This window comes from Molossus molossus, unplaced genomic scaffold (assembly GCF_014108415.1).
Source record: "Molossus molossus isolate mMolMol1 unplaced genomic scaffold, mMolMol1.p scaffold_m16_p_19, whole genome shotgun sequence".
Taxonomy (NCBI): Eukaryota; Metazoa; Chordata; class Mammalia; order Chiroptera; family Molossidae; genus Molossus; species Molossus molossus.
Genome location: NW_023425354.1, coordinates 11,617,496 through 11,629,565, shown reverse-complemented (window position 1 = coordinate 11,629,565; position 12,070 = coordinate 11,617,496). Strand labels below are relative to the sequence as shown.

General features: G+C 40.6%; 1 protein-coding gene across 4 annotated transcripts in view; it reads left to right on the top strand.

Moving 5' to 3' along the window:
* The window catches only part of HELZ (helicase with zinc finger), a 164,026-nt gene that overhangs the window by 22,070 nt on the left and 129,886 nt on the right, over nt 1–12,070 (top strand). For 3 of the 4 annotated variants that reach the window (XM_036269913.1, XM_036269910.1, XM_036269912.1), the window contains exon 4: nt 11,556–11,783. In XM_036269913.1, coding sequence (XP_036125806.1) covers nt 11,574–11,783 — 210 coding nt within the window. In that variant the 5' untranslated portion in view covers nt 11,556–11,573. Of the gene's footprint in view, nt 1–11,555; nt 11,784–12,070 lie in introns of those variants that run through there. The other variant, XM_036269914.1, reaches the window with a different exon arrangement.

Below are 12,070 nucleotides of genomic sequence, written 5' to 3'. Positions count from 1 at the left end.
AATTGAACCCACGACTCATTGGTCTGTGGGCATCCTCTAACCACTTAGCAAACCGGCCAGGGCTAATCATGGTTTTAACGTGGATTTCTCTGCTGACAAATGCTATTGAACATTTTTTCTTGTGCTTATTTGCCATCGATATGCCATTGTTGTGGAGTGTCTGTTGCCCAGCTTTTAATTAGGTTGTTTTCTTTTTGCTGGGTTCTGAGAGTTTGTTACATATTTTGATGCAAAACTCTTTTCAGGTATGTGATTTGCAAATAGTTTATACTCTCAGTCTTTAGTTTGTCTTCATTCTTTTAATGTCTTTCAAAGAGCAAAAATTTTTAAGTTTGATAAAGTCATATTTATCAGTGTTTGTTTTTGGATTGTAGTAAGATGGACAGGTTTTAGAACAGGTTTCTATTTTATGAAAGTGGTGAGAAATAACTTAGTGACAGGAATATTCTCATAAAGTTGACTTCTTTTTATTCCTCACCTGAGGATTTAAAAAAAAAATTCATTTTAGAGAGAGGGGAATGGAGAGGGAGGACAGGGACAGAGAGAAACATCAATGTGAGAAAGAAACATCGATCAATTGCTTCCTGTATGCACCCTGACTGGGGATTGAACCCAAAACCTTTTGGTGTATGGGATGATGCTCCAACCAATTGAGTTACACCAGCCCGGGCTCATGAAGTTGACTTTTTATGGAAGGTGTAAACGTTACCATTCTGTGGAAAGGTGGTGCTCATTTTTACACTCCTTAGTCTTGGGGGACACACAAGACTTTTGCTTAATCACAGGAGATGATTGGCTTAGATTTGTGAGTTGTTTTTTTTTACAATTTTAAAAATGATAATCACTAACATGGCTAACATACATATACTTTCATAGTGCAGAACTATGTAAGTAGTTAGACTTTAAGACTATTCCAGGGTCGCCCTGGCCGGTTTGGCTCAGCGGTTAGAGTGTCCACCTGCGGTCCGGAGAGACCCGGGTTCGGTTCCCACTAAGGGCACGTACCTCGGTTGCAGTTTTTCCCCGGCCCTGGTTGGTTGTCGATGTTTCTCTCTCTCTCTCTGTTCCTCTCTCTCCCTCCCACTCTACCTGAACAAAAAAAATGTCCTCGGGTGAGGATAAAAAAAAAAAGACTATTCCAGGGTTAAAATAGTGATATTTTACATTCATATTTGATGCTTTTGGGAGTGCCCAAGTTTGAGTTCCTCCTCTATTAAAACAGCATTAGAACCTTGAATGTGGGTTCAGAATCAGTGTTATGGCTAAAAGCATGAGCTCTATCAGACTGTCTGGATTTGAATCCTGTCTCTATTTTACACTGTATCCTTGGGTAAGTAACTTCTCTGTGCTTCAATTTCCTTATCTATAAAAAGGAATGATAAGAATACCTACCTTACAAGGTCATTATGAGGATTAAAGTAGATTACATGAATACAGTCTTTATAACAGCATCTTTTCACAGTAAGCTTTCAGTAAATGGTTCTTATTGTTATTATTGGTGAAAAAGCTTTATGATAATGTTTTTTAAATGTTTTAGGATTGTGTTTTCAAGAAGCAGAATAACCAAGTATCACACTAAGCCATTTTCCCTGCCTACATTTTGTCTCTTTACACTTATTGTCATTACTAATCAATAACTGACCAGTGTGGTTAATAATCATCTGTTTGTACAGTTTTACAAGACAATTATCAGGTCATTTGGTTTTTTACATTCTGTGAGATACTAATTAGCTCCAAGTGCCTAAAATATTAGCTTGAACTGGATTAAGGTAGAAAGAAATTTCTTGGCTCACCTAACTGCCAAGTACAGGCACAGCTAGCTGGGTTCAGGGCTCAAGTGATATTTTCAGGACTTTTTCCCCTATGAGTCAACTCTGCCTTTTTCTGTATAGACTTCAGTTATAGACAAGTTACTATTTGTTAGAAAAATGGTGTCAGCATATTCAATCATGATAGTCTCTTAGATTGTAGACTCAGCAGGAAAGAGCAGCTGTCTCTTTCCCAGAAGTCTTAGCAAATCTAATGATGTCTCATTGGCTCTTATGCGGACACATGTCTTACCCTGAGCCAATCCCAGTGTTTGGGCTGTGAGGCTCAGATTGGCTATTTCAGGTCACATGTCACCCTTGAATCAGCTAGTCAGGAACCATAGGACTGAGGGAGGGGAGAGGTGAATTCTTAAAGGGAAAGTGTGGGCTTTTATTATGAGGAAAAGGAGTGGATACTTGATGGCCAAATAGCTAACATGATATTAGTCTTTTTTATAGATCAGCAGCTGATCAGAATTGTTAATAGATTTGGATAAGAGTCTTGGTTTCTGATTTCTGCATTCCTTTTTTTTTTTTTTTATCCTCACTCGAGGACATTTTTTTATTTTTTGTTCAGATAGAGCGAGAGGGAGAGAGAGGAAAAGAGACAGAGAAACATCGACGTGAAAGGGACACATCGAGTGGCTGCCACCTGTACGACCAACCAGGGCCAGGGACAAACTGCAACCTAGGTACGTGCCCTTAGCGAGAATTGAACCCGAGTCTCTCTGTACCGCAGGCCGACGCTCTAACCGTTGAGCCAAACCGGCCAGGGCTGATTCCAGCATTCTTGCCTATGAACTTGTATCTTCCCAGTTTGTGTTCCCCACAGGGATGGGAGTTTGCAGAAAGTTAATGTTTTATATTCTTTTAGTGAAAAGTTGGATAATTTTTAACAGGAAGCGAAAGAATCAGATAGATAGGGGTGGACTTTACAATGGGCAGATGTGATGCTTCTTCTTAAACTGATGTGATTCATGTGACCTAGCTTTGTTCTCTGGGCCTCTGTCCCCCTGGGAGAGGCTCTTATAGGCCCAGGTTGGTCATTGTCTGCCCTTGGATCAAGCCAGGCAGCAGGATCGTATGTTATCAACTCTGTATCCCAGACAGGAGTGTTAGCTACACAATGAGGTGTATCTGAGAGCTGGCCTTGTAGAGAATAGTTCTAGATCTAGCACTATGTATTTTATTTTTAAAAATACTTTATTGATTTTTAGAGAGAGAGAGAAACATTAATTTTTTGTTCCACTTATTTATGCATTCAAACCCACAACCTTGGTGTATCGGAATGATGTTGTAACCAACTGGGCTACCCAGCCAGGGCTCACTATGTATTTTCTACAGTCCATTTTAACATGGCCTTTGACTTTGGCAGTTTCTATTTTATGTTTAAGGAAGTACTTTAACTTTTTTTTAGAAAGAGTTTATGTAGCAAGGTCATGTTGCTTTCTGAAACACCAGAGAAAACAGGGGAACAGAGACCTGCCTTGTACTGAGACCCACACAGCAGCAAAGTATCCATAATGAGATTCAGGTAGGCCTTAGTTAGAAACTAATTATCAGGACTTGATTACCAAAGGTAATTATGGTAGAAATCTTCTAATTCATTTCTTTTTTTTTCTATTATTTTTATCCTCATTCAAGGACATTTTTCCATTTTTTTTGTTCAGATAGAGTGGGAGGGAGAGAGTGGAAGAGAGAGAGAGAGAGAGAAACATCAATGTGAAAGGGACACATCGAGTGGCTGCTGTCTGCATGGTCGGGGACAAACTGCAACCGAGGTACGTGCCCTTAACAGGAACCGAACCCGGGCCTCTCTGGACCGCAGGCTGACGCTCTAATCTCTGAGCCAAGCTGGCCAGGGCTCTAATTTATTTCTGAGGTACGCACCTGAGCCTAATGTATCAGAGCTTTAACCTCTCTAAATTAAGTCATTTCCCCCAACCTCCTGAAATTAGTAGTTCTGCCCCTAATCTCTACTTATGTATCAGTGTTATAGAGATCTCCCTGGCTAATATGTTTAGTGACTGATGTGGACAGTAGTCTTTGTTGTCTCCCCTCAGAGCCAGTTTTAAGGGTTAGCTCATCTTTATCAGTGCCATACAAATGCACTTATTTTTCCAATGACTATTCTTGCACAATCATTTTATTGAGATGGGGAAAATACGTGAAAGTAATTCCACTGTCAAGAAGGTAAAGTAGTTAATAGAGTGATATTTTATTTTCTACAATACAATGTTGTATGTTAGAATCAGAAAAGTAAAGTGATTTTCACTTTATGTTGAAATTTTTGAATTTTAGTGAAATAACAGTTTCTGACACTTATTGAGCATTTAAGTGTGTACCAGGCATTGTTTTAAGCACTTTATATATTTTATTTCACTTAATTTTTATAAGAACCGTAGGAGACAGGTATTGATTGTCTTCTTGCCATTGAGGTGAGCCAGTTGAGAATCTTCAGATTAAGTCATCTGTACCTGGCCATGACTCTCGTAGTGACAGAGCTGGTGAGTTAAAAAAATTTTTTTTCTAACCCTCTCTCTCCAGGAGAGCGAGCTGGTGAGTTTTGGCCCTGGCCAGTATGGCTCAGTTGGTTGGAGCATCGTCCCATACACCGAAAGGTTTTGAGTTCAATTCCTAGTCAGGGCACTTACCTAGGTTATGTGTTTGATCTGCGGTTGGGGCACATACAGAAGGCAACCATTTGATGTTCTTTCTCACATCAATGAGTTCTCTATCTCTCTCTCTTCCCCTCCCTCCATCCTTTTCTCTCTCCCTCCCTCCCGTCCCCTCTCTAAAATCAATAAACATGTCCTTGGGTGAGGATTAAAGAAAAAAAATGGGAGCTGATGAGTTTTGAATGCAAGTCCTCTGGCTCTGAGCCTGTGTTCTGGATCATTATGCTGCATTCTCTCCCTAGGAAGAGTTTAAATTTAGCTTGCGTATTATTATTTCTTTTCTTTTTGTCTTTTTGTAATATTTTCTAGATGTGGGCTGTGAGTTTTATAAGTAAGATTTGCTAACTCTAGGGCCTTTGGTGATCATGGATTTATTCATCTACTGTTATTATCTGGCAAGCAAATACATCTATATCAGTAGTTCTCAACCAGGAATTATTCCCTCCTGCCCAATATATGGAAACATTTTTAGTTGTCACAAGTCGGGAGGTGTGTTACTGGTATCTAGTGGGTAGAGGTCAGTGATGCTACTAAACATCTTACAATGCAATGGACAGACTCCTTCCCTCCCCCCCCAACAAAGAATTATTCAGCCCCAAAAAGCATCAACTTTGGTCTGTATAATTAGTGTTTATCTTGTAATGCCATTCTAATTATGTCTAGTGGACAAAGTTAAATGTGGTAATATAGAAATCATTGTTTTTTTGGTTTTTTTGTTTTATTTATTTATTTCAAATCTTTATTGTTGGATGTAAAATGTATTACATGTGCCACATTTTTCCCCCATTGACCCCCTCCTCCCCACTCCCACCCCCTTCCCACCTTTTCTCACACTGTTGTCTGTGTCCATTGGTTATGCATATAAGTTCTTTGGCTTATTTCTTCCCACCCCCCAACCCCTTTCCCTTTGAGGTTTGTCAGTCTAGCAATGAATTTGTGCTTCTTAATCCCTTCACCTTTTTCACCCATCCCCCCAACCCCCCTCCCAACTGGCAACCAACAAAATGTTCTGTGTATCTATGAGAATGTTTCTGTTCTACCTGTTCATTTTGTTTGTAGATTCCATTGTCGATAGATATGTATTCATTGCCATTTTGTTTGTTCATACCTTTTATCTTTTTCTTCAAAAAGACCCTTCCTCATTTCATATAATAACGGTTTGGTAGTGATGAACTCCTTTAACTTTTTCTTGTCTGGGAAAGTTTTTAAATGTCCATCGATTCTAAATGACAGCTTTGCAGGATAGAGTAATGTTGGTTGTAGGTTCTTGGTTTTCATCACTCTGAATATTTCTTGCCACTCCCTTCTGGCCTGCAAAGTTTCTTTTGAGAAACCAGCTGACAGCCTAATGGGAACTCCCTTGTAGGTAACTAGCTGCCTTTCTCTTGCTGCTTTTAAGATTCTCTCTTTGTGTTGAACCTTTTGCATTTTGATGATGATGTGTCTTGGTGTGGTTCATCTTGTTTGGGGCTCTCTGTGCTTCCTGGACTTGTTATGTCTGTTTCCTTCACCAAGTTAGGAAAGTTTTCTGCCATTATTGTTTCAAACAGGTTTTCGATTTCTTGTTCTCTCTCTTCTCCTTCCGGCACCCCCAAGATGCGAATGTTGGCACGCTTGAAGTTGTCCCAGAGGCTCCTTACACTATTCTCCTTTTTTGGATTCGTTTTTCTTTTTGCTGTTCTGATTGGGCTTTTTTTGCTTCCTTATATTCCAAATCGATGGTTTGCTCCTTGGATTTACATACTCTATTATTGAAGCTGTGTAAATTATTCTTTATTTCAGTTAATGCCTCCTTCAATTCTAACTGTGTATCCATGATTTCTAACTGGTCCTTTTTAATGCTCTTGAGGCCCTCCCTAAGTTCACTGAGGTTCTCACTAAGTTCACTGAGCATCCTTATAAGCAGTATTTTGAACTCAGTATCTGTTAGGTTGCTTATCTCCATTTCGCTTAGTTCTTTTATTGGGGTTTTGTTCTGTTCTTTCATTTGGGACCTGTTTCTTTGTCTCCTCATTTTGGCTGCCTCCCTGTGTTTGTTTCATTGTAGTACTTAATGAGAGGTATGGGGCTCGCTGAGACCAGATGCTGCTCGTTTGAAAGAATTTAGGAAAAACCTGAAGCAGGATCCAAGACCGGCCAATCCTATGGTTAAGCAAGTGGCAACAGCTTGGGTGGGCTTGAAAATTGGGCGGGGCAGGGCCTCAGGGAGTCACCAGGGCGGGGCTACCAGTGTGAGCCAGGTTGCTGGAGTCCCAGGTATGGAGACTGTCTGCCGCCTCCGGGAAGGGCTCACCAAAGGAACAAAGGCCTCTGACAGCACGTTTGTCCCCGAGAAAGCCCCCTCTCCAGCCCTCGCTCCAGTGCCAAACAGCTCAGTTCTTCCCTGTATGCCTCTGGTGCCCGTCGAGCTGCCTCCCTCCAAGCTTAGAGGGAGAGAGTCCGTGCGCGGGCCCTTTAAGGTGCTGCTTGGGGCTCCGGCCACGTCAGCTTCCCTGAGCCTCAGTTCCCGCTGGTTTTTCCAGCCAGAAGTTATGGGGACTTCTCTTCCTGGCACTGGAACCCTGAGCGGGGCACCTGGTGTGGGATGGGGACCCCTCAGTTCTCAGGAAGGACCTTCCCAGCCGCAGGAGCCTCCTGATTTTTATCCGCCACACCTGGGTGTGGGACCAGCCCGTCCCCTCCGCCCCTCCTACCAGTCTGGCTGTGGCTGCTGCTTTAATTCCGTAGTTGTAGGACTTCCATTCAGCTTGATTTCAGGCGGTTTTGAAGAATGGTTGTTCTGTAGTTTAGTTGTAACTTTATGTGGTTGTGGGAGGACGCGATACCGTGTTTACCTACGCCGCCTTCTTGACCAGAAGTCCTAGAAATCATTGTTTTTGATTTTTGTCTGATAATTGATTTCACCCAAATTAATGCATGTCATTTTAAGGGGCATAAATACCAACTAAACTGAAACATTTGATTTCCCTTAAACCAAAGTGGAATTATAGTCCACCATAGGAGAGCTGAGGAAGTTTAAAGATTTTATTTTTTTCTGTTCAAAGTGCTAATTTGTTAAATATATCCTTTTTTTTTTTTAATCCTTACTCGAAGACATTTTTCCATTTTTTGTTCAGATAGAGTGAGAGGGAGAGAGAGAGAGAAACATCGATGTGAAAGGGACACATCGAGTGGCTGCCATCCACACAACCCAACCAGGGCCGGGAACAAACTGCAACCGAGTTACATGCCGTTAGTGGGAACTGAACCCAGGTTTCTCTGGACCGCAGGCTGATGCTCTCACCGCTGAGCCAAACCAGCCAGGGCTTGAATATAAACTTTTAAAATATCCTGTAATTTTAGAAACTATGTTATGGTATTTTTTTTTAAATTAAAAATTTTAAACTGAGAAAAGTAGAGACTATTATATTGTCCCCCATGTATATATCCATATTTGACAAAGGCTAACACATACTGAAGTCCTTTTTGAACCCTTCCTCGTCCCATTCCTTAGCTATTTTTACATATTTTGATACACAATGAACCTCAAAAGACGAAGGTGCCTAAACCCCTTCTGATGTCCATCGTGCGCCACTCACAGCTCCTGTCTTTTGGCTGTCCCTCAACAACTTTCTCCTCTCATCTCTGTGCCGTGTACGGGCAGCTACACAGCAGCCAGGGGAGGGCAGAGCCAGGTTGTCATCAGCAAAGCTGGAGAGGTCCTGCAGAAATGTATGTGTAAGCTGGAGAGGTGAGAGGGACAAATAAGTACCACCTTGGAGATGGTTGGGAAGGTGGAAGGTAGAGAAGAGCAGGAAAGTGAGTAAGGTAGGAGCAGGCAAGAAAAGCAGTCTCCATGCTTGGCAGAGCCGGTGACATGAGGTCAGCAAGAGTGATCCTCTGAAACATTTGTGGTTTTCAGGTCAAAGGGTTTTAGGTCTTCTCTGCACAGGTTTTCTGCTCCCTGCTCTTAAGAGTGATGATAGTACTAAGGAGAGGTTGCTTTGAATTCTCAGTATCTCTTATTTGGAATATATTAGTTGTCAATATCTGTTTCTCACCATGTTTTCACAGTACTTATATAAGTTTCTTCTTTATTTGAAAACTTTCCATTATGTCTATTGCTTACGGGATAAAGCCCCCACTTCTTGTGGCATTTGAGGTCATTCATACTCCTCCTCTGACACAGCTGGTGTTGAAGTTGTATAGTTCTCTTCTTGGTGATTTTCCTTGAACTCTTCTCTCTGAAAAGCTTGCATATACTCTCCCTGTCATTTCTGCATGGTGAACTTCTGTTGACCTTTCGAGGCCAGCTCATGCCTTTGGGCAGACGGAATAAGTCTTTTTGTAATTGTTCATTTGTGCTTTGCCTCTTTTGCTACATCTTTTTTGGGGTGACATTGATTAATAAAGTTATATAGGTTTCACATGTACAATTCTATAATACATCAACTGTATATTGTACTGTGTGTTCACCACCCCAAGTCAAGTATCCATTACCATTTATCTCCCTTTTACCCTCTTCTACCTACCCCTCACCCCTTTCTGGTAGTCACCATGCTGTTGTCTGTGTCTATGATATACTGTTGTCTGTGTCTATGATTGTTTCTTTTTTTAAAAATTTTTTTGCTTAATCTCTTTACCTTTTTCACCCAGTCCCAACCTGCCTCTGACAGCTGTCAGTCTGTTCTCTGTATCTGTGAGTCTGTTTCTACTTTGGTAGTTTATTTTGTTCATTAGATTCCACATATAAAAGAAATCATATGGTACTTGTCTTTCTCTGACTGGCTTATTTCACTTAGCATAATACTCTCTAGGTCCACCCATGCTGTTGCCAAAGGTAAGATTTCCTTCTTCCTTTTTTTTTTTTTTTTTTTTACGGCCGAGTAGTATTCCACAATTAAATGCACCACAGCTTTCTTCTCTACTCGTCTACTGGTGGGCACTTGCATTGCTTCCTAATCTTGGCTATGGTAAATAACACTGCAGTGAACAGGGTCATAGTCTTTTGAATTAATGTTTTGGATTTCTTTGGATATATTCCCAGAAGTAGAATCACTGGGTCATAAGGTAGTTCCATGTTTAATTTTCTTTCTTTCTTTTTTTATCCTTACTCGAGGACATTTTTCCATTTTTTATTCAGATAGAGTGGGAGGGAGAGAGAGGAAGAGAGAGAGAGAGGAGGAAGAGAGAGAGAGGGAAACATCGATGTGAAAGGGACACATGGAGTGGTTGCCACCCGCACGACCCAACCAGGGCCGGGGACAAACTGCAACTGAAGTACATGCCCTTAGCGGGAATCGAACCTGGGTCTGTCTGGACCGCAGGCCACCGCTCTAATTGCTGAGCCAAACCGCCGAGGGCTCCATGTTTAATTTTCTGAGGACACTCCATACTGTTTTCTACAGTGGCTGTACCAGTCTGCATTCCCACCAACAGTTCAGGAGCGTTCCTTTTTCTCCACATCCTCACCAACACTTGTTTGTTGATTTATTGATGATAGCCATTCTGACAATGAGGTGATACCTCATTGTGGTTTTAATTTTCATTTCTGTTATGATTAGTGACATTGAGCATCTTTACATATGTCCGTTGGCCACCTGGAGAAATGTGTATTCAGGTCTTTTGCCCATTTTTTAATTGGACTGTTTTTTGTTTTTTTTTGTTATTGTTAATCCTTATCTGAGGATATTTTTTTCATTGTTTCCTAGAGAGAGTGGAAGGGAGAGAGGGTGGGAGGAAGAAACAGAGAGAGAGAGGGAGAGAGGGAGAGAGAGAAACATTGATGTGAGAGAGACATATCCGTTGGTTGCCTTCCACACGACCCTGACTGGGCTGAGGCTCAACCTGTAACCCAGGTATGTGCCCCTGACTGGGAATGAAACATAAGACTCTTGGGTCCTCGGGCAGACACTCTAACCACTGAGCAAAACTGACCAGGGCTGGACTGTTTACTTTTTTGGTGTTGAGTATCAGGATGTATTATTGGTGAATATATTCTCCCTTTCAGTGGGTTGTCTTTTCATTTTGTTGATGGTTTTCTTTGCTGTGCAAAAACTTTCTAGTTTGATGTAGTCCTATTTGTTTATTTTTCCCTTGCTTGAGGCAATATATCAGAAAAAATATTGCTATGAGAAATGTCAGAGATTTTTCTGCTGACGTTTTCTTCTAGGATTTTTATAGTTTTTAATTTAACATTTAAGCCTTTAATCCATTTTAAGTTTATTCTTGTGTATGGTATTAGGAAGATGGTCTAGTTTCAAATTTTTTTTCATATCTGTTCAATTTTCCTAACACCATTTTTTGAATAGACTATCTTTACCCCATTGTATGTTCTTGTCTCTTTTGTCAAATATTAATTGGCTATAAAAGTGTAGGTTTATTTCTGAGTCTCTATTTTGTTCCATTAATCTATATATCTGTTGTTTTTCTTAACCTTCTAAAATGTAATTTTTAAAATTATTTTTGTTGCAGATGTTTCTTCTTTTTTTCCCATTGACACCCTCCTCCCCATCCCCCCACCCCTTATATGTCTGTTTTGAATCTAAGTTTCCTAAAAACAGTGATGACATGCTATGTCTTTGAATTCAGTGCTTCTAGCACAGGGCTTGGCCTTTGGAAAGTTTGCTGAGTTGAATTAATAGGCAGTTCAAACTTGCATTTTAGTCACTTTTTTAATATTGGTGGGAAAATTTCTTCATGGTACAGATTTTGATTCTCTGCAATCACAGTCAGAGTTACAAAACTGAAATTGGGAGGTTTGGATATGAAACATTTTGTAATATGCAATATTCAAAGTCATGTTTCATTTGTAAATTTATCTAATTTTTAAATTGAATGTATTGTTGGTATGATCCTGACTTATGGTTGATATTTTGCTTGGATCTTATTAAAGACTTCATAAAATATAAAAGAGAAGTATGGATTTTGTAGCATCGGTAGCTGCTCAGCTGTGACTTTGATCAGAAGGCTGGTTGAGAGTAACTATTCAGATAGATAATTAAGCCAACTGAGCCAGGAATGGGACTAGAATTTATAATTAATAAGTTTTTAAAACCTTTTCTCACTTGTTCTCTCCCCCTGTCTTTAGGATTTTTGTTCCTGAGTCATGGAAGACAGAAGAGCTGAGAAGTCATGTGAACAAGCATGTGAATCACTCAAGAGGCAGGACTATGAAATGACCCTCAAGCACTGCACAGAGGCCCTTCTTTCTTTGGGCCAGTGCTCCATGGCTGACTTCACAGGGCCGTGTTCACTGGAGATAGAGAGCATCAAAATTGAGAGTCTTCTGTACAGAATTGCCTCATTTTTGCAACTGGTAAGTAAACAGTGTTGATAAGTCAGTGCCAAATCATGTAAAATGGCCTTTTTCATTGAGTGGGTACTATTGCTGGTCACTCCCTCTACCAATCACCTAATTGTGGGCTGAGGAGATGATTGAAGAGGCTAGTGATTGCTGAATATCTTTGATGGCATGCAACTCTATTTTTTTTTTTTGGTTAATCATCACCTGAGCATTTTTTTCCTTTATTTTTTTAGATAGAGTAGAAGTGAGGGGGGCGGAGAGAGAGAGAGAGAGAAAGAGAAAGAGAAAGAGAAAGAGAG